The sequence below is a fragment of the Dendrobates tinctorius genome, unplaced genomic scaffold (assembly GCF_039654945.1).
Source record: "Dendrobates tinctorius isolate UK_male_01 unplaced genomic scaffold, ASM3965494v1 ptg000046l, whole genome shotgun sequence".
In the NCBI taxonomy this organism is placed as follows: Eukaryota; Metazoa; Chordata; class Amphibia; order Anura; family Dendrobatidae; genus Dendrobates; species Dendrobates tinctorius.
Genome location: NW_027361714.1, coordinates 58,038,262 through 58,061,974, shown reverse-complemented (window position 1 = coordinate 58,061,974; position 23,713 = coordinate 58,038,262). Strand labels below are relative to the sequence as shown.

The 23,713-nt window shown below is 43.4% G+C and overlaps 1 protein-coding gene across 1 annotated transcript in view; it reads right to left on the bottom strand.

Moving 5' to 3' along the window:
* LOC141089477 (mannosyl-oligosaccharide 1,2-alpha-mannosidase IA-like) overlaps positions 1-23,713 on the bottom strand; it is a 317,924-nt gene that overhangs the window by 103,514 nt on the left and 190,697 nt on the right. The window contains exon 5 of the mRNA XM_073575915.1: positions 16,536-16,630. Coding sequence (XP_073432016.1) covers positions 16,536-16,630 — 95 coding nt within the window. The remainder of the gene's footprint in view (positions 1-16,535; positions 16,631-23,713) is intronic.

The window sequence follows — 23,713 nt, the reverse complement described above, 5'->3', positions numbered from 1 at the left end:
CAGACAACGGTCTAGTGAGTATGGGGCACTGGCCCACTCATAGTTGGGAAAGTGGTCGATTAAGCATGTCTGATTTCGGACTGCCGATCACATTGTTCTTCCAGAGACAAGCTGATGGCTGACGTGTCAGCTGGTGGCTTTCTCATAACACAAGAGAACTCAACTGAATGAGCGCTCCTGTGCATCGGAGAGTTGGCTGAGATGGACATCAAACGAATGATAGGCCAAAGCAACGTTTGGCCAATAATCATCTAATGTGTATATCTGGCTTTCGGCATAGGACAAGAATGTACACAAGAGCGAAGAAATAAGGGAAAGAGAAAAGTAAGGTAGAAAACAGCAGGTATGGGAAAATAAAGAATGGGAGAAGGAAAAAGCAAAAAAAGTGTAAGTTTGTAACAAACACAAAAGGTATTGACAGACACAGATCAGGACATGAATAGAGACCATCGGAGAAAATATTGCAATATCACAGCTGATCAAGAAACATCTATGCTATACTTAAAAGGGTTTTGCCATGAACAAAGCTCATTTTAATCAATAGGTCTTAGAATCTATAATATTAAATGCCCTAAGCAGCTTCCGGTTGTAACAACTTCCGTCCAGTTGTAACCGGTGACGTCACCACACACACACGCACGTTAACCCTCAACACACCACACCGCCTCAACACACACTCCTCTCACCTTTCACCTCCACTCATGTCCACTCACTCTTTCACTCCACATACGTTCCTTTCTCTCACTCCGTTTCTCATACTCACACCATCATCGTCGCTGCCCCGACATCTTCCTCCGCCGCCGCGATCCAGGATCCAGACGTTCTCCAGGCCGCCGACATGTTCTTGCGGGACGCCATCTTGGATGTCGTGAAATCCCGCGAGATTCAAGATGGCGTCGCCGCAACAATATGTCGCTGGCGTGGACGACATCGGGATCCAAAAAGATGGCGTCGGCGAAATCTCGCGAGATTACGCCGACGCCATTTTGGATCCCGATGTCGCCCATGCCAGCGACATGTTGTTGCGGCGACGCCATCTTGAATATCGCGGGACTTCACGACATCCAAGATGGCGTCCCGCAAGAATATGTCGCTGGCGTGGGCGACATCGGGATCCAAAATGGCGTCAGCGTAATCTCGCGAGATTTCGCCGACGCCATCTTTTTGGATCCAGATGTCGTCCACGCCAGCCACATGTTGTTGCGGCGACGCTATCTTGAATATCGCGGGATTTCACGAAATCCAAGATGGCGTCCCGCAAGAACATGTCGGCGGCCTGGAGAACGTCTGGATCCTGGTTCGCGGCGGCGGAGGAAGATGTCGGGGCAGCGACGATGACGGTGTGAGTATGAGAAACGGAGTGAGAGAAAGGAACGTATGTGGAGTGAAAGAGTGAGTGGACATGAGTGGAGGTGAAAGGTGAGAGGAGTGTGTGTTGAGGCGGTGTGGTGTGTTGAGGGTTAACGTGCGTGTGTGTGTGGTGATGTCACCGGTTACAACTGGACGGAAGTTGTTACAACCGGAAGCTGGTTAGGGCATTTATTATTATAGATGATGAGGAAGAAGCCGTCTGTTGTCGGCGGTGACGGCGTGCAGAGGCTTCTTCAGCCAATCTTATGGATTTAGAGTTAGGGGATTCGTATGTGAGGTGACGGCGTTTATAAGCCTTAATCTTCTCAAGGCGATGGTGTTTTTCTCAGGAGTCTCATTAGCATGGCGTTGTTTTTGTCGTAGTGCTAAAGCTGCTTTCCTTTCACTGGCATCGCGAGATTACGCCGACGCCATTTTGGATCCCGATGTCGTCCACGCCGGCGACATGTTCTTGCGGCGACGCCATTTTGGATCAGCGAAATCCCGCGATAGTCAAGATGGCGTCGCCGCAAGAACATGTCGCCGGCGAGGACGACGTCGGGATCCAAAATGGCGTCGGCGAAAACTCGCGAGATTTCGCCGACGCCATTTTGGATCCCGACGTCGTCCACGCCGGCGACATGTTCTTCCGGCGACGCTATCTTGACTATCGCGGGATTTCACGATACTCAAGATGGCGTTGCCGCAAGAACATGTCGCCGGCGTGGACAACGTCTGGATCCAGGATGGCGCCGGCGGAAGATGATGTCGGGGATCGTGGAGCAGCGGCGATGACGGCGTGAGTATGAGAGACGGAGTGAGAGAAGGGGTCGTATGTGGAGTGAAAGAGTGAGTGGAGATGGTGAAAGGTGAGAGGAGTGTGTATTGAGGAGTGTGTGTGTTGAGGGTTAACATGGCAAGAGGTGTGATGCTATCGCATCCTCCCGATGCGATAGCATCGGGCCATAATCTAGTAATTTAATTTCTAGTAATTATAATTGGGTGTGTTAAATAAAATGTTCCTGTGCTGAGTTAATCTCACAAATGTACCCCTGCTGTGTACTGTGTAATGACTGTATCTGACCGTGCAGGGACATGGTCTGGTCATACCACATCTCCTGGGCAGGGGAGGAAGCAAAAGAGAATAGAGACATTATAGCATGGGATCACAAATGATTCTTTGAGGTAAAACATTTAAAAAAAAAAGCCAGGGAAATGTTTTACCTCACAAAAAGAATAGGCTGTGATCCCCTGCTGTAATGTCCGCATACTCTTACACCCTCCCATCCAGGAGCTGTGGTATGATCAGGCCAGGTCCCAGCACGGTCAGACACAACCATTACCCAGTACAATTATGTAGGGTCCCACTATAATTAACAACAAGCAAAGGCCATGCAGACAGCTGCGGGCTGATATTAATAGCCTAGGAAGGGGCCATGGATACTCTTCCCAACAGGTTAAAAACAGCAGCTCTTAGCTGCCTCAGAAAAGGCGCATCTCAAAGATGTGACAATTCTGGCACTTCGCCTCACTCTTCCCACTTGCCCTGTAGTGGTGGCAAGTGGGGTGATAGTTACTAATCCATTACTAACTAACCCCATAGTCACATTGTATAAAAACACAGACACCCAGAATAAAGTTCTTTAACCACTTCATGACCGGAGCTTTTTGTGTTTTCCGCTCCCCATCTTGCCAATGTCATAACTTTTTATTATTCCGGCAATATGGCCGTGTGAGGGCTTATTTTGTGTGGGACGAGTTGAACATTTGAACGACACCATTGATTTTACCATGCTGTGTATTTGAAAACGTGAAAAAAATTGCAAAAAAATGCAATCTCACACTTGTTTTTTGATTGGCTTTTCTACTAGGTTCATTAAAATGCTAAAACTAACCTGCAATTATCATTCTCCAGGTCATTACGAGTTCATAGACACCAAACATGTCTAGGTTCTCTTATCTAAGTGGTGAAAAATTTTTCCAACGTTAAAAAAAAAAAAAAAAAAAATCGCGCCATTTTCCGAGACCCGTAGCGTCTCCATTTTTCCCGATCTTGGGTCGGGTGAGAGTTTACTTTTTGTGCGCTGAGCTGTCGTTTTTAAGGATACCATTTATGTGCAGATATGTTCTTTTGATTGCCCATTATTGCATTTTAATGCAATGTCGCAGCGACAATAAAAACGTAATTCTGGCGTTTTGATTTTTTTCTCGCTATGCAATTTAGCGATCAGGTTAATCCTTTTTTATTGATAGATCAGGCGATTCTGAACGCGGCGATACCAAATATGTGTAGGTATGATTTTTTTCTATTGTTTTATTTTGATTGGGGTGAAAGGGGGAGGCGATTTAAACTTGTTTTTTTATTTTTAAACACTTTTTAACTTTTGGCATGCTTCAACAGCTTCTATAGGAGGCTAGAAGCTGCCATAGCACGATGCATAGAACACCTCTATGTAGTAGAATTACAGTATTGCGATGAATGCCGACCATAGGGAGGCACTCACAGCAATCTACCATCAACAACCATAGAGGTCTCGAGGAAACCTCAGGTTGTTATGGCAACGCGTCGCTGACCCCTGATCACGTGAGGTGGGTCGGCGATGCGCATATTTCTGGCCACGCGCCGGAAGCTCTAGCTAAATACCTGCTGTCAGTGTTTGATAGCGGGATTTAACTAGTTAATAGGTGCAGGCGAATCGCAATTTCACTCGCGCCTATTGCGGGCACAGGACAGCTGTTTATAACAGTTGACATGTCGTGGTTTTGAGGTGGACTCCAGGGGATACTGCCAGCTGACGTACTATTGTCAGCTGGCAGTAAGGGGTTAACTGAAAAAAGACAGACTCCTTTTATAATCTTATTTAAAAGGAGAGATACAGGGCGCATCCACTGTGTGAAATCCGTATAAAACAATTAAAATTGTGGAACAGTAGGGAAGGTGCTCACCTATTGGGGTTGTGAGGAAGTCACAACACCCATGAACGCTTGAGAAGCAGCAGCAAGTCTGCACAGGGTCCTAGGACAGAATTGCAGAAATGACGTGGAAGTGCAATAAGGACTGCGCTTGCTTCTGGTAGAGTAAAGGGTTCAGATCTGCCCTGATGAAGTGAGCCAGCAGGCTCAGGAAACGCGTTGGCTGAATAAAGAACCCTTTACTCTACCAGAAGCAAGCGCAGTCCTTATTGCACTTCCACGTCATTTCTGCATAATCTTATTTAAACCATACTTACGACCTTGCCTAATTCCACTGAAGCCCTCGATCTCTTGTTTTTTTTAGGTTTACTACAACAATATCCCTCACCTCTCCGTCATTCAGTCCAACGCCATAACCAATATCTGGGGGAGAAATAGTTTTCAAACTGGACGGTGCCAAGATGCCACTGTCCAGGCTGAGAACCACTGGTGAATGACAGGGTGCGAGCGCAGCCTCAGTGACTAGCTGTGACATCACTGAGGCCGAGTTTCCAGCCAGCTGAACTGCGTTTGAGGGTTGCAGCCCCCAGCTGTGAGTTTTGTCTGGCTGGTTATCAAAAATAAGTGGGAACCCACACAGGTTTTTTATTTATTTACAGCGCAGGAGCAGCTGATGAATACTTCCATTATCAGCTCCTGCTCTGACTTATTAGCGGCAGCAGGATGATGGGAGCGGTAGTCCCATCAGCTGACACCAGTGACCGGAGGTAAACAATATACCTCCCATCACAGCTGAGTGCTCATGCTGTCCTTTGACAACGTGGGAACCGTGGCTCTTTGACCAGCGGGGATGGTTTCACTGGTCAAACACTGTATTGTCAGGCCCCCAATTCAAGTGAATGAAGTTCGGGTCTGCTCTGCTGGATGACAGGCTGTATAGACACATCATGCAACCATGCAGCCTGCCATCTAGATGAAGCGGCACTGTGAGGTCACATCCTGCTGTCTTTCACTTTTCTGCACAAATTCGCTGCAAAAAAAAGTCAACCTGCGTATTTGCAGCGTTTTTTTCACCATCCATTCAAGTCTAGGGATGAAAAACGTTGCAAAAATGCTGCAAAAACAATGAAAGTGACATGCTCTATGCAAAAAAAAAAAAGCTACAAAGCACAAAATCTTGATGACGAAAAAAAACAGTGTGTGTGCGCGCATGAGATTTCTGAAATCTCATAGGCTTAAAAAGTAGCTGAAAATTAGCATTAAAAAGCAGTGAAAACGCCCAGTGTGAATCTGGAACATCAGCACAAGCCCTTAAGTGATATAATGAGTAATCATTAGCACAATATGAAAAACAAAAATATATAGCTGAATTAAGTTCAGCCTATTGGTTTCACCTTACACAACAGTTGGGGTCTCATTGGCCCCAAGGAAAAATTAATTGTCCAGCCCTATTATAGGTGATCAGTGTATATCAAACCCAGGCACCCTCGCCGATCAGCAGACTAAAGGACCAAGTGGAGCCTGATATTTCAGCTAGGTACCTTGGAGTTGGTTAATGCATCAAGCAAGAAGTACATATCTAAGGGTCAGTTTACAGAAATCACTAGTTAGCACTTAACCCACCGACTGATAAATCTGTATCGATTGGTGACCCTTTAAAGGCAGACCAAAAGTAAATGATGCACCCTGAGTGTTTGATAATAGATGACTCCGAACGTATAGGTGGCCATTGTTTTCAGCAGTGCGAATTCTATTTTCACCAATACAATGCACAACTGAGAACGATGATCTTATGCATTACACAAAAGATCATTTCACCTAATGAAGAAATGTTTTGCTCATTCATCGGGTGTTTTAAAGCCTCTTTACAATGAAAGATCATCATAAAAAGAAAGTTCTCAATAGTCATTCATTGTAAATCCAGATTAGGCCTGAAGGGGATACAGCACAATGGTCCCATCAGCCACAAGATCTACGGGACTGATGAGCGTGAGGACCAGAATACCTATTTAATTACTTACACATCATTTTATAATCATAGGCCCCTGCTGTATTGCATGCAGAGCAAGGGCCTTGTCACCAAGATGCCAGTCCTGGTCCAATTTGCAAGTGACTCTCAAAGTCAATAACCCTATCAATACTATGGGAGGGTGGATTAAGGGTCTTTACTGGGTTTTCTTTTATACAGAACCAACTGCAAAATGTAAAGGGAATGTGCCGTGATTTTTATTTTTACATTATTGATTCTATAATTAAATTATTTTTAATACAAAATTAAATGCACTGCTTTAACATCTTTTATCTTAATTTTTCAGCTACCCAAGAGGAAGCCACAATTTTATGTATGTATTTGGCAATACACGTGGGGTCTTGTTTCCAGGTTCCACTGTTTTATGATTATATATTTTTTATTCATATTTCTTCCACAGTAACTTAGGCCTACAGTCTTACAGAACTTTTTTTGCATTCCTCTTTTTTTGACAAATTTTTGATTTTTTCACCACCATTTAAAAAAAACCTTTAGGCTGGGGTCACACGTAGCGGAACTCACGGAAATTACCGCGAGAATTCCAGAATTCCATTCCGCGGGAAAATTACACTTTAAATTCCCGTGATTTTCCCGCGGAAAAACTAGCATTTTGCAAGCTTAATTAACTTGCAGAATTGCTAACGTTTTCCAAGCGATCTGGAGCATCGCATGGAGAACTGATTGACAGGTTGGTCACACTTGTCAAACATAGTGTTTGACGAGTGTGACCAACTTTTTACTATTGAGGCCGCCTATGCGGCCTCAATAGTAAAATATAGAATGTAAATAATATTAAAAAAATATTGTTATTCTCACCTTCCGACGTCCCACGCAGCCTTCCCGCATCTCTCCACGCTCCTGGTCCCAGTAGTCCTTTGCGACAATTACCGTGATGACGTCTGTTCTCGCGGGATCGTGACGTCTCGCGGTCATTCGACCGGTCATTCGAGACATCGCGATCCCGTTAGAACGGACGTCATCGCTCGCAAAGGCTTACTGGGACCGGGAGCGTGGAGAGAGGCGGGAAGGCTGCGCGGGACGTCGGAAGGTGAGAATAACTATTATTTTAAATTTTATTTTTTACAGGGATATGGTACCCAAAGCCCGGAGGACAGTCTCCTCTTCTCCGGACCGTGGGTACCATCCGCAAATGTTTTGCTTACTTTTCGCATGGTGTGCACAGCCACATGCGGAAAGTAAGCAGAACAATGCATTCCTATGGGTGCGGGATCGCCGCGATTCCGCAAAATTAATGAGCATGCTGCGTTTACCACGAAGCGATTCCGCCACTAAAAACCGCAGCATTAGTACAGCATTGCGGAATCCCATAGGAATGAATGGGATGCTTATTTTTCGCGGCAAAATCACGCAGTTAAAACCGCCGCGGAAACGCAAAAAAAACGCCATGTGTGAACTCAGCCTTACATGTTTGGTGTCTGCGAACTCGTAATGACCTAGAGAATCATAATGGCAGGTCAGTTTTTGCATTTAGTGGACATGGTAAAAAAACAAAAATCAATTGTGGATTTGCACTTTTTTTGCAATTTCACTGCAATTGGAATTTTTTCCTGTTTTCCAGTACACTATATAGTAAAACCAATGGTGTTGATCAAAAGTACAACTCGTCCCGCAAAAAACAAGCCTTCACAAGGCCATACTGATGGGAAAATAAAAAAAATAAAAATAATTAGGCTATGTGCACACACTGCAGACTCACCTGCGGGTTTTTTCCAGCAGAACCGCAGGTAAAACCGCAGGTAAAGTGACCAGCGGTTTCACACCTCTACTATGTTAAAGGTGTGAAACCGCAGCAGAATTCGCAGAAATAATTGACATGCTGCGGAAAAAAAAACGCAGCAAAACCGCACAGAAAAAAACGCAGCGTGAGCACTGCGGTTTTGAAAACCCATAGGCTTACATGGTAAAGTACCATGTCTGCGGAACTGCTGCGGTTCCGCAGGGCCAAAACCGCAGCGGAACCGCAGCAAAAACTGCAGCGTGTGCACATAGCCTTATGGCTCCGGGAAGAAGGGGAGCGAAAAAAGTTCCAAGGTGGTGAAGGGGTTGTTTCAACACCCAGCACCCACCAGTTTTGGCTGCAGTCTGATGTAAACAGTACCTGGTGTGGGGCAATCCTTGCTTCATTGCACTGTTTGACAAGTGGTGGATACCGTGTCTAGGACTCCTTTTCACCTTATATCTTTGATAAGCCATCACTGCGGCTGATGCTATAGCAGCATACCATATATTCTAATAGACAGAGTACATTTCTCAAAGGGATAAGGATATCCCATGATTGTCTAATGTATCATACAGTACACTGATGAAGGTCGCTGTAGACCGAAACGTTTGTGCCTACTGTATATACTTTTGGATTAAATCTCTTTCACTTCTACCACGATTTGTGTGCCAAGTCATATTCACTATACCACAGGGTTTGGGAACCCTATCTAACGGCTGTGCAGACGGTTGCTTTTTGATACTACATATGTCGTAGTAGACATTAAAGATATTCTGTCACCCCCTGGGACATTTGTAAACTATTAATATGGGCGTGCAGGTGAAAGAACTGTTCAAAACGTTCTACCTGTATGCCTCATAGCTGCGGTCTTGTTGTTGAAACATCTTTCAATCCGTTATTCTAATCCGTTCTTCCTGGCTCTGGGCGTGCGGTGCACTCAAACTAGTTCAGCAAAATCTGAACTTCAACAAGGTGCTTCTTCCCTTCTGATCTTTGTACTGTGCCTCAAAAGTAGTTTTCCACCACATATGGGGTGTCGAGAAATTGCACAACAAATTTTTATGTCGATTTTCTTCTGTTATCCTTGTGAAAATGGAAAAAATTGGGGCTAAAACAGTTATGAAGGATTTTTTTTTTTTCATTTTCACAGATCAATGTTGCAAACTTCTATGAAGCACCTGGGGATTCAATGTGCTCACCACACGTCTAGATAAATATCTTGTGGTGTCTATAGTTTCTAAAAATGGGTCACTTGTGGGGGCTTTCCACTGTTTAGGCACATCAGGTGCACTCCAAACACAACATGACACCCACACACAATTCCATCAAAGTCTGTATTCCAAAATGTCACTCCTTTCTTTCTGAGCCCTGCCATGCACTAAAACAGCAGTTTTCCCCCCACATATAGGGTATCAACGTACTCGGGAGAAATTGCACAACAAATTATATGGCGCAATTTCTCCTGTGACTCTTACAGAAAAAAAAAGCAAAATTATGAGTTTAAAAACAAAAAAAACATTCCTTGTGGCAAAAATTGGTTTTATTTTCACGGCTCAATGTTATAATTTTCTGGAGAAGCACCTGGGGGTTTAAGGTGCTCAACATACATTTATACCAGTTCTCTGAGGGGTCAAGTTTCCAAAATGGTGTCACTTGTGTGGGGGTTTCCACCGTTTAATCATATCAGTGGCTTTCCAAACAAGACATGGCGTTCAAAAATTATTCCAGCAAATTTTGCATTTAAAAAGTCAAATAGCACTCTTCTGGGGTATCGACAGTCTCAGGAGAAACTGCAAAACCGATTTTGTGGTCCATTTTTTCCTGCAACTCTGGTGAAAATAAAAAAAACAAAAAAACATCAGGTATAAAATGAAATTCGTTAAAATTAAATGTTCATTTTTTTTCCTTCCTCAGGTTAAAAATTCCTGCGAAGCACCTGAAGGGTTAATCAACTCCTTGAATGTGGCTTTGAGCCCACTGAGGTGTGCAGTTTTTAGAATGGCGTTAATTTTGGGTATTTTCTGTCATAGTCCCCTCAAATGTAATGTGATCACTTAAAAAAAATTTTTTTTGAAAATTTTCTTGAAAAAATTTTTAGAAATCGCTGGTCAACTATTAACCCTTCTAACTTCCCCCCCAAAAAATTGTGGTTGAAAAATTCTGCTGATGTAAACTAGACATGTAGGAAATGTTAACTATTTTGTGTGACATGACTGATTTTAAGGGCATACAAATTAAAAGTTTTAAAATTGAAAAATTTTCAAAATGTTCGCCAAATTTCTGTGTTTTTTCACACATATATGCAAGTCATATAAATTTTTACTACGATGAACAATATGTCATGAAAGAAAATCTCAGAATCACCAGGATACATTGAAGCGTTCCAGAGTTATTACCTCAAAGTGACAGTGGTCAGAATTGTAAAATTTGGCCTAGTCACGGAGGGGCAAACAGGCTTAGGGGGGTAAAGGTGCAAGCAAATAGTAGTCTTTTCTTACTAAATAATAGCCTCTCACATAAAAATAGTAACAATTAAAAAAAACTGGCATCAAGTCACTCGTCTAAAAATCTTGGAACCAAGCCACAAGGATATATTTGACAATCAGAAACTTTAGTAAAACCTATGTTTTTAAACATAAAGTGGACTACTTGCGTCATCAAAAATTCTGATTAAAGAAAAAAAAAAAAAAAATTGATTGCACGTGTGATTTACACCAAATGCAGTTCATTTTAGGGTCTCTGACAAACCAATCCACATGACACCCAGTACTAGAATGACCTTCAGGCATCCTGAATGGATAGATTTACAGAAACAATTAAGACAATGTTGGTAGGAAATAGCTTTTTAAAGATGTCTAATAATTGACGTTTCAAGAGTTTCGAGGACAAATGCAATTAGAAATGCCATAAAATGGAGAAAGGTAAAGTGAAACATTCATTTAGCAACAGACCAATTTAATAGCTTTGCTTATATTACTGCCAACTTGTCTGCCAATGCCATACTGTTAAGTCCTCATGTGGTTCAAAATTAAATTTGGCTGCTGGTTTTAACTAAATTGTAATTGGAAAATCTAAGTAGTAAAATTGAATTAGTTTCGATATTTTGGTATATATTTAAAAGGACATTATACATAAACATTCAGAGTTTCAGGAATGGAAATAATTGTCACTGCGGAGTTTTTTTTTTTTGCTTACTTCGGAATCTAGAAAAGTGAATTACTACATCTCTTTCTAGCCCTGGTCTTCACAGTGTAGCTCTAGAATGACTTGGAAATACACAAAATTCACACTTTTACCTCTGCATGGTCCATGTACAGTCATGGCCAAAAATTTAGAGAATGACACAAATATTATATTTTCACATGATCTGCTGCCCTCTGGTTTTTATGTGTTTGTCAGATTTTTTTTATCACATACAAAAATATAATTGCAATCATATTATGAGTAACAAAAGGTTATATTGACAGTTAGAATGAGTTAATGCAGCAAGTCAATATTTGCAGTGTTGACCCTTCTTCTTCAGGACCTCAGCAATTCTCTTCGGCATGCTCTCAATCAACTTCTGGATCAAATCCTGACTGATAGCAGTCCATTCTTGCAAAATCAATGCTTTTATTTTGTCTGAATTTGAAGGTTTTTGTGTCCACCCGTCTCTTGATGATTGACCACAAGTTCTCAATGGGATTAAGATCTGGGGAGTGTCCAGGCCATGGTCCCAAAATCTTTATGTTTTCTTTCCTGAACCATTTAGTTATCACCTTTGCTTTATGGCAAGGTGCTCCATCATGTTGAAAAAGGCATTGTTGATCGCCAAACTGCTTTTGGACGGTTGGGAGAAGTTGCTCTTGGAGGACATTCTGGTACCATTCTTTATTCATGGCTGTGTTTTTAGGCAAGACTGAGAGAGAGCCCATTCCCTTGGCTGAGAAGCAACCCCACACATGAATGGTTTCAGGATGCTTGACAGTTGGCATGAGACAAGACTGGTGGTAGCGCTCACCTGGTCTTCTCCGAATAAGCCGTTTTCCAGATGTCCCAAACAATTGAAAAGGGGATTCATCAGAGAAAATGACTTTACCCCAGTCCTCAGCAGTCCACTCCCTGTACCTCTTGCAGAATATCAGTCTGTCCATGATGTTTTTTCTGGAGAGAAGTGGCTTCTTTGCTGCCCTCCCTGAGACCAGGCTGTTATGAATGAGTCACCGTAGGAGGCAAAAGCAGAAATACAAGCTAAGTCCAGAAAACCAGAGACGTTGGCAACTATCAGATTGCAGACCCCTGAACCTATCAACACAACTAGCAGTAGCCGTGGGGGGTTCCTACGATGCCCTAGACCCCTCGATCACAGCCGGAGAATTACATAGGCCTAAAGAAAGAAAGGGGAAATCTAAACTGCCCCAGAGCAGACCCCAAAGCAATAGGCAGCCTCCAACATATAATGACGGTGAAGCAAGATGAAAATACTAACACAGACAGAAAGATAGACTGAGCAAAGACGGGGCCCAAAACTACCTAGATAGGAAAGGACAGGAAGGCTGCTGTCTGCAATCTGCCAAAACCCTATCAAAGACATAAGCCAACAAGCTGATATGAAAAAGGCCCTGAAGCAGCTAGGCTTCAAAAACTAAAATCAGCACTCAGGTATTTTCAGAAGACAGAGCTAAATGAATTCAGCACACCTCAGCAGGGAAAGGCAGAAATCCAGAAAAACAAAGCAAAACAAAGTCAAAGCACAAAGCAAAAGGCCGAGCAGCAAACTTAGCTTTAGAGGAGCAGGAATTCAGACTGGTCTCCAAGGATCCCACAGAGAAATCACCCGCAGGACAGAAGGGCGTCGGCAGCCTTATATCCAGTCAGTAACTCCACTCAGCCAGTCATCATCATCAGCCTCAGGTGTTTGATAATCAGGCTCACTACCTTTCTTCACCAGAAGAGGGAGTTCCTCGGGCCTCAGTAATGAAGGGGAAAATTAACTCACAACACCAGGCCTTGCTCCAAGAGTCTCTGCCTCACAGTGTGTGGAGATGCACTCACACCTGCCTGCTGCCATTCCTGAGCAAGCTCTGCACTGCTGGTAGCCTGATCCTGCAGCTGAAACACTTTTAAGAGACGGTCCTGGCGATTGCTGGTCTTTCTTGGGCGCCCTGGAGCCTTTTTGGCAACAAGGGAACCTCTCTCCTTGAAGTTCTTGATGATGCGATAGATTGTTGACTGAGGTGCAATCTTTCTAGCTGTGATACTCTTCCCTGTTAGGCCATTTTTGTGCAGTGCAATGATGACTGCACGTGTTTCTTTAGAGATAACCATGGTTAACAGAAGAGAAACAATGATGCCAAGCACCAGCCTCTTTTTAAAGTGTTCAGTGGTGTCATTCTTACTTAATCATGACAGATTGATCTCCAGCCCTGTCCTCATCAACACCCACCCCTGTGTTAATGGAGCAATCACTGAAACGATGTTAGCTGGTCCTTTTAAGGCAGGGCTGCAATGATGTTGAAATGTGTTTTGGGGGATAAAGTTAATTTTCTAGGCAAATATTGACTTTGCAAGTAATTGCTGTTAAGCTGATCACTCTTTATAACATTCTGGAGTATATGCAAATTGCCATTAGAAAAAATGAAGTAGTAGACTTTGTAAAAATTAATATTTGTGTCATTCTCAAAACTTTTGGCCATGACTGTATGTGCCAGGAAATGTTCCAAATGCATGCATTGTATATTGTGTATATGGGTTAAGCCGCTAATACGAGTTTGCTCGGGGTTTAGCACCTGGCACCCTCACTGATCAGTTGATTTCCACTCTATGTATGGGGTGAAACAACACAACCCCGGTACATTGTTTGGTCGCCTCTCCGGAGTACTGTGCTATATCTCACAATTAGGTGGACAGTAAGCCATGAATAGGGCCCACCCATTGTTTAAGCGTCCACCCCCCCACCATACAAAAGAAATTACGCTTAACCCGCTGATATTGTCCAGTTTAGATGCCACTCTAATGTGTATGGGATCTTCGGATGATTGTCCACCATCTCCTTTGTATGGATGGCTTCCATTCCAGCACTATCATCTTACCCGTGGGATTGTCGGGTGTCAGACCCCCACAGTTCTCTTAGTGATGACCTATACCAGGGAGAGATTTTTTCCCAACATATGTACCAAACTTTAAAAGTGATACAATTTTTTTTTCTGGATTGCACGCTCCTTCACAGACCTGACAGATTACACTGACATGAAATACTCCTCTCTCTCCTTTTTCTTCTACAAATCCTATTTTACATTTATTGGCTCATTTTTTTATTGTTTCCTTAGTACAAACTCCAATTCATATTCCAAACAGGAGATTGGTGCTTAGAGAGCGCATTCATACATGGGTAGCTCAGAATACAAGGAGACCATAAGATAAGATCTTATTCAGCCATAATCTAATCCACAAAGACGATTGTCTGCTTCATACTAGGAAATGTACATATGTGAAATTAGATTAGTGGAACAGACATGGTGTTATTCGGTGAAGCTGGAGCTGGACAGAATGTAAAGACCACCCATTGTCTGTTCATCTTTCTAACTGGCACCAGACACAAAAGCACTAGGCTGCATTACATCATTCCTCACAGTACCCAAATCTCACCACTAAATTGTCCTAAAACTTACTAGGCGCTCATTAAGTACCACTGTCCACCATCAAATCTACTACATGATTCTGTACTAGAACTAGATTTATTTGAGCGCAGTTTATCAGTGGTTAACGGATGTGAAAATTTTAACTCAAATATGGCATACAGTAATTTTGCATGATAAATTAAAATCTACAGTCACCTATACACACATTGGAAAAATATGGCCTCTAAGAGGAAAAAAATGTACAGCATCAGGCTCTCACGCATCGACCACTCATCTAAACACAATGGCCTCCTGCAGTGGAGCATGAGAGGTTTGGGTATTGTCATGGACACTTCCGTGTGGACAATAATCAGACATTTATCATTTTACTTGGCTGAAAAGATGAATAAGAATACATATGGCTGGATCTGCACAGGTCAATATTGCCAATTCCTGAATATAGAGCTTTAAGCTCACAGTTCGGTAAAGTCCTCCAGGGTCTCAGGTTTTGTGGTTAGTTACTGCGTATTCAGCTATACTCCCATCCCCAGAAGAAGCGGAGTTTTTCCTTATCCTCTTGTGGGATGAGGAACACACCAAAATACTTTGCAACTTTTACTGTACATAGAATAAGAAACTAATGTTTAAGAGAAACTCTCACCACCAAAACATCTCAGCTCTGCTGCAGAGATATTAGCTTTACAAGCTAATTTCAACTATAATCAAGGGGTGGGGTTAACAGATTTTTCTCTGGAGGTGTTACTTTTTTCGCCTGCATTACATCATCTAATCATAAGCTAGAGGTGTTACGCAAACAAAAAAAAAAGAGCCTGCAGAAAAGCTTAGAACCAGCTTTCTCTATGTGACATGGTAACACCAATGTGATTAACCAGGTCATACAGATCTGACTGCCGGCATTTACTAACAAGTGCAAGGGGAGAGGAGCAGAGCTGTGCGACATTGCATAAACCACTCTGCACCTATCCCAGACACGCAACTCAGATCTCCTCCCCAGGCCAAACAGATCTCACTGCCAACACTTACTGACTGTATAAGTAAAGGAGAGCATAGATGTTAGTTATTACATACACTGCTCTGCGTTATCTGTGATTAGACGTGCAAGAGCAGCTGTGCGTCTGGGATACACGTAAGGCGGTGGTGTACAATGCCACACAGCTATCCTCTCCTCCAGGCACTTGTCATCACAGTTGGTTCCGACAAGGAGATCTGTGTGCCTTGGTAAGAAATGTCTCGCCAGACTACACAATGGAAGCCGGTTCTGATTTTCTCTGGGGGATCCACCCCCGCATGAAATTGCCTACTTATGATTGGACAACTTCATGCAGGGGAAAGTAAACTGCCCCCAGAGAAGTAACTCTGCTAATGCTCCCATAGTTCTAGAGGAAATTAGCATATAAACTGTACAAGCCAATATCTCCACAAAAAAAATCAAATAAAACGTGTAATTCAGATCACAAACCACTGAAGTGGTCAGATAAGCATGTAAAAAAAATGGTGACAGGTCCTCTTTAAACAGCTTTCGCTAACATACTACGGTGAGAATTCTGAAATTTATATGGCAAAGTAGAAACGTTAAGGTCTCAAGTAGCCATCATTCCTACTATCATGACAAGCAATTCTAGCACTCTAGATCAGCGTGTAGCATAAAGACACTCACTTAACACCTACCACCTCAATAGAAAATTCCACTGGCAGATTGCTCAAGGGCTACTAGAAATTTCTGGCAGAGTGAAAATAGTCTTACTTTTCAACTCACTTTTATAGTTTTCTAATAAAGCTAGAAAAAGGGAACCTCATCCAATGCAGAAAAAGAGATAAGCAAAGATAAAATTAAACAAAATATACCACACTGAAGATAAAAAAACACAAATACACGATTTACCTCTTCATGTTTAACAGCGCAAAAGGAACTCCAGTTGGTGTATTGAAAGCAGGCAACAGTTTCTCTCCAAGTTCTATTGCTTTTCTTCTAAATATCTATTAAATAATAAAAACAATCTTTCATTTGCTTGTATTGCATCCAATAAGCACATTCCACAAATGTCAATATAATTACATTTTATGATGATGACGTTAAAGTGGTGGGTCCGAGGTGTAAATTAATAATCCCTTCTATTTAATGCCATAATCTAAAATATTTTCTAACATACTTTAATTAAAAATTCCCTAATTACCCTAATTGCGTAGGTTTTTTTTTTGTCACTTCCTTTGATGACACTCTGTACGAGAATCCCAGTATGTGCTAGGATATTCAACCAAAGTGTCATCAGGGTGAGAGGCTATGTGGTCAGTGCTGCAAAGTCATCAGTGACTCTTGATTCAGCGGCTGGGCTAGTCCCTACAAGCTGTGTACTGTGCACAATGACAGTGCACGCACTGTTGCCGGCTCAGATCAGCAGTACAAGACAGCATCACAGTGCGTTGTCAGAATACCTGGGTTATAGAGACCAGCACCACCCCTTCAAAATGACATCACTGGTCTCTACACGCTGGGTACTGTGACACCGTCTTTTGTTGCAGACTCATTGGTGCTGACCAGAGACAGCAACAGAGAGCACGTGGTCATTGTGCACACATCACAGTGAACATCACGCAGGGACTAGCTCAGCCCCTGTAATAATTTGGTCATTGTGCACACAGCACAGTGAACATCACGCAGGGACTAGCTCAGCCCCTGTAATAATTCTCACCGATAATGATTTGTTTCAGGGAGGCAGTAGGGGCTGCGGTACTGACCGCAGCGTCTGCCCCCTGATGACACTGAGTATACTAGCATGCACTGAAATTCTAAAATGAAGCGTGAAGAAGAAAAAAAAAAAAAAAAAAAAAAAAAGAATACTGCATTTTTTAAATTTCAGTATATTAGAAAATAGCTTATATTTTGCCATTAGATAGGGATTCAGGCTTAAACATAATTGGGACTTTGGGCAACCCCTTTAACGCAGAAGTCATTGTGGTATAATGCAAACTGTGGTAACTTAATATTATAATTTAATGTGCATTACTATAGAATACACATTTTAGATAACGATGACATAGATTTTCTGATTATAGTGCTGTGGTCAAGAAAGGCCAGAACGTAATAACTTGAAAACCCCTTGATAATAAAAATATAACTTCTAAAACATGTTTATATATGCACGACTCAAGTCTTACATGTATGTAATTGACTGTCTTAAGAAGAAAGTACCGTATATCATCCAAAAATGAGTCACTAAGAAGTAACTGAGAAGAATAGCTCCGGCAAAGACACATTTCATGTTAACTTGTATTGTAATGTGGTCTAGTACATTTAATAGGTGTGATGTAATATTACACTGCATGCAGCAAACTGTGCGGCCTCCTACAGGGATATCAGCAGATATATCCATAGGGGGATGAACCCAGAAAACCAACTTATGACCAGCTTTCGAGACACATGTGAGGCATGTGAGGCAACTTAAATGCTCAATGTCCTTTCAAAAATCTTTGCATAAATTAATAGTACAAGAATATATTGCATGCTAAGAAAATCAAGACCCCCTCCCCCCAAAGCCACCCCCAGCAACTCTTCATGTACTCTGCATGAATGATAACAAGCAGAGGCACACAGGTAGGCAGATCACTGCTGCACTCTCTAGTAAGTGTTGATCTCACCCCAGAGTTGGATTCAAAGCTACTTTGCTCAGTAATGCTGTAAATTGTGCTTCATGCTGCTGTATAGCGTCTGTCGGTGCGCTACACAGGAGAAAAATAGCAGGATTCCTTCATTTACAGTGTATGGGAGAAACAATACCCGCTAATCTGCAGCAACCAAAATCCCCTGTACACATTATATAGCTATGGTTTGGCTGGCATCCACCTCAACCGTCTCTCCCATACACAACAGTGCTCCCCTATGTTCTCTAGTAGAGATGTGTCTTGTAGCAGTTTGCTCTATAGACCTTTCCCCAGGTGTAAAGCGATCCCATATACACTAGAATGTTAAACCCTAAATCTAATGCACATGGGGGGCTAACGCAGAACTGAAAATCAGCGAGAAAGCTTGAATTGGAGAAAACTGATAAATGCTGGATACAAGTCATACATTAGTCAGAAATAATGGTATTCCTTATGTGCACACATGCCTACTTATTCTGAAAAGTTATGTGAAAATACCGGCATGGTTTAAAGGGAACCTGTCTTGCATGCAAGATGTATTGCCATACCGTAAGCAGCAGGATTCAGGACCCTCTCCTTTAATACAAGAACCCATGTTGTACTTTGAAACGCGGCAGTGATGCCGATGAAACACTCTTTAAAACAAGGAGCCTGCAAGGGCCATGCGGGCACGCGGCTCACGGGTCTCTTCCTATGTATGCATATGGAGAGGTCTGGAAATCGGGCTACGTTCATGTGGAATTTGCCTGAATTTGTAAAGTATCATTGTGATGGCTATGTAACTGTAAATTAAGTGAAAATTTACTTCCATGGGTAGTTTACTAGAAAGTATCCATGTAGGTAAAATATCAGCCTTCAGGCTACTGAGCACAGATAACCGATAAGATGGACACTTTAGCAAACATGTATCGGATTCGGTGAAAAACAGAAGATATGTTTCAGCAAAGGGATTCTGGAATTGTGAGGAGCTGAAGCGCGATGCCAAGTTATAGATAGGCAATAATTAATGCTCATTTCCATCGTACTGCACAACCATTTTAACAAATGAGACCCTTTTTATTGCGTGACGCAGGCAGCCTTAGAAGAGTTATAAAATTATCTGGAAAGCGGGCCATAGAGAAATACATGATTTAATGAGGTGGACTATATCCATATGTATGAGCTACCGAGCCAAGCAGCCCTGGGCATTCATGTGTTATTGAGCTACAACAAACTAAAGAAATTAAAGAAATAAAATTAAGATGTATCATGAAGGCGCAAGATTTTATGTTGGACTATAAAACAGCATTATGTGGCAGGCTGAAAAAGGTGCTTCACTTGATGAAAGACATACTGAGAGCTATGGCCCTGTTCACATACGACTGCAAACACTTCCAATATACGGCATACGTCAGGCGTTTGTCACAGCCTCTAACAGCGGCATTTGTCACCTTTCGTTTTAGGAAAAATTTGTATTCCCCATGAAATAATTCTCAGACATCCTATTCCCCTTGTCAAGAGGCTTGTCCCTACACCCTCCGATATGGTCATCATGGAGCGGGTAGTGTGGTCAGCAATGTGCCCCCCAACTGCTCGCACTTGTCCATTTATTCATCTTCTATGTGGAATAACTGGAACAATGCCGAGTTATAGGAAAAGATGTTCCAGAATTGCTGTGTCACGGAGAATGCAATCATTTTTCAAAGCAAACATTTAAGGAGAGCGGACAGGTACTCTCTAATGGATGCATCATATTCTTCATTGCAAGGAACCCAGTGTAACGGGGTCTTCTGTGCTGTAATACCTCTTACATTACCACCCCGTGTTTTAGGAGGTCCACACTGCTTTCCCTCGCTTCTGAATGAAGGACACTGGTTCGAAAGGCTTTGCAACATGGGAACATATAAAAGATCACTGCTACTCCATGTATTTCCAGTGTGACTACATTTTACTCATCGGTCTCAGAATATATATACAGAGGGCAGGACAATCAATGTGTGTCAGGCCAGTAGATAACAGGCTCCAATTAAGACGCCAGACGTACATTACAATAGCCGTGGGATTTACAAAGGTGGGCGGAGGTCAGAAGTGGGATGTCTTGTTTACCTCTGCCCAGGGGGTCACAGCCGGTCGGTTGCTGCATTAAGGGCATAGTCTCTTCGGGGGTGCTGGGGGGTTCTGTAACACCCAAATAGCAAAAGGATTCATACCACTAGGGTTCTGCTGCTAATCATCAGAAGAGGATAATCTAAATGTGCCATTCTTCCTTTTTAAATCATGACTTACCAGTCATAAGCGCTTGGTGCACCCCTTGATTGACCAAACAGCTCAGTGTACCCTCCCACCTACTTGTTTTCCCTGTATCTCCACCTCTTTGATGGACAGCTCTGGCAGAAACAGGAAGGTGCAATTAACTGTCCGTCCATGCCAAGGGTGCACCAAGCTCCTGTACGTCATTTTAACAATCATTTTGTGCCAATAGACTAACTTTTTTGTCCAGGTCCAACACCACTTCACTAAAACCATACCACTGGTAGCGTTTCTACTTGTGACATTTTTGTAGCAAAAAAACTGCAGATATTGTACATCTGCACATAGTACAGAATGGGCAACAATGATTTTACATGTGAATAAATAATTCCATCACAAGGAAAACCAATGTGAGCTTTCACATTAGCAGACTGATCAGACCAGACAGAACACTAAACAAGATGCATTACTTTCTGTGCAATGTTCAAAGCCATTTCCCAAAACACCAAACAATATCTGTCAGGAAAGAAAAAAAATGGATAAAGACAGACAATTTCGCTATCATAAACAGTTTATTAAGGAACCTTAGCACCAATGATTCAATAGGTTTGTATTCACTTTGTTCACAAAACACATGAGAATGCTTGCAAAGAACAATGCTAAAGAGCAACATACAACCCATCTTACTTGTGTAGCAAAAGTGAAAAATGCATGTATTCGTTATTTGCTGGGTCCCTTTGCATAGCGTGTGTATATCATACACACATCTATAATAATAAATGTCCTAACCAGCTTCCGGTTGTAACAACTTCCGTCCAGTTGTAACCGGTGACGTCACCACACACACACGCACATGTTAACCCTCAACACACCACACCGCCTCAACACACACTCCTCTCACCTTTCACCTCCACTCATGTCCACTCACTCTTTCACTCCACATACGTTCCTTTCTCTCACTCCGTTTCTCATACTCACACCGTCATCGTCGCTGCCCCGACATCTTCCTCCGCCGCCGCGATCCAGGATCCAGACGTTCTCCAGGCCGCCGACATGTTCTTGCGGGACGCCATCTTGGATGTCGTGAAGTCCCGCGAGATTCAAGATGGTGTCGCCGCAACAATATGTCGCTGGCGTGGACGACATCGGGATCCAAAAAGATGGCGTCGGCGAAATCTCGCGAGATTACGCCGACGCCATTTTGGATCCCGATGTCGCCCATGCCAGCGACATGTTGTTGCGGCGACGCCATCTTGAATATCGCGGGACTTCACGACATCCAAGATGGCGTCCCGCAAGAATATGTCGCTGGCGTGGGCGACATCGGGATCCAAAATGGCGTCGGCGTAATCTCGCGAGATTTCGCCGACGCCATCTTTTTGGATCCCGATGTCGTCCACGCCAGCGACATGTTGTTGCGGCGACGCTATGTTGAATATCGCGGGATTTCACGAAATCCAAGCTGGCGTCCCGCAAGAACATGTCGGCGGCCTGGAGAACGTCTGGATCCTGGATCGCGGCGGCGGAGGAAGATGTCGGGGCAGCGACGATGACGGTGTGAGTATGAGAAACGGAGTGAGAGAAAGGAACGTATGTGGAGTGAAAGAGTGAGTGGACATGAGTGGAGGTGAAAGGTGAGAGGAGTGTGTGTTGAGGCGGTGTGGTGTGTTGAGGGTTAACATGGCAAGAGGTGTGAGGCTGTGTGCACACGCTGCGGATTTTGCTGCGGTTCCGCAGCGGTTTTGGCCGCTGCGGACCCGCAGCAGTTTTTGCTGCGGTGTACAGTACCATGATTCCCTATGGGAATCAAAAACCGCAGTGCAGACGGTGCGGAATTTTCCGCGCGGATTATCTGCGGTTTTCAATCCGCAAAAAGAATTGACATGTCAATTCTTTCAGCGGATTCTCCTGCAGTTTGCCATCTCCTCTATTGAGGAGATGAAAAACTGCAGGGCAAAACCGCAGAGCAATCCGCATGTAAAACCGCAGGTCTTTTGACCTGCGGTTTCACCTGCGGATTTTACAAAATCCGCACCTAATCCGCAGCGTGTGCACACAGCCTTAACGACGTCGGTGAAATCTCGCGAGATTTCGCCGACGCCATCTTGCATTCGTGAAATTGCGTCATTTACCTCACGCCGACTTGCTGTGCGGACGCTTGGCATTGCCTGTACCACCATAACTACTGCTGCCTTGGTCCTATGCCTGTTTACTGCCGGTGTCTAATTACAGGGCCAATTTGCCTATACTGCCATAACTACTGCTACCTTGCTCCTCTGCCGGTGTCTAATTACAGGGCCAATTTGCCTCTACCGCCATAACTACTGCTGCCTTGCTCCCCTGCCGGTGTCTAATTACAGGGCTAATTTGCCTCTACCGCCATAACTACTGCTGCCTTGCTCCTCTGCTGGTGTCTAATTACAGGGCTAATTTGCCTCTACCGCCATAACTACTGCTGCATTGCTCCTCTGCCGGTGTCTAATTACAGGATCAATTTGCCTCTACCGCCATAACTACTGCTGCCTTGCTCCTCTGCCGGTGTCTAATTACAGGGCCAATTTGCCTCTACTGCCATAACTACTGCTGCCTTGCTCCTCTGCCAGTGTCTAATTACAGGATCAATTTGCCTCTACTGCCATAACTACTGCTGCATTGCTCCTCTGCTGGTGTCTAATTACAGGGCCAATTTGCCAATACCGCCATAACTACTGCTGCCTTGCTCCTCTGCCGGTGTCTAATTACAGGGCTAATTTGCCAATACCGCCATAACTACTGCTGCCTTGCTCCTCTGCCGGTGTCTAATTACAGGGCCAATTTGCCAATACCGCCATAACTACTGCTGCCTTGCTCCTCTGCTGGTGTCTAATTACAGGATCAATTTGCCTCTACCGCCATAACTACTGCTGCCTTGCTCCTCTGCTGGTGTCTAATTACAGGATCAATTTGCCTCTATCACCATAACTACTGCTGCATTGCTCCTCTGCTGGTGTCTAATTACAGGGCCAATTTGCCTATACCGCCATAACTACTGCTGCCTTGCTCCTCTGCCGGTGTCTAATTACAGGGCCAATTTGCCTCTACCGCCATAAGTACTGCTGCCTTGCTCCTCTGACTGTTCACTGCCTGTGTCTAATTACAGGGCCAATTTGCCTCTACCGCCATAACTACTGCTGCCTTGCTCCTCTGCCGGTG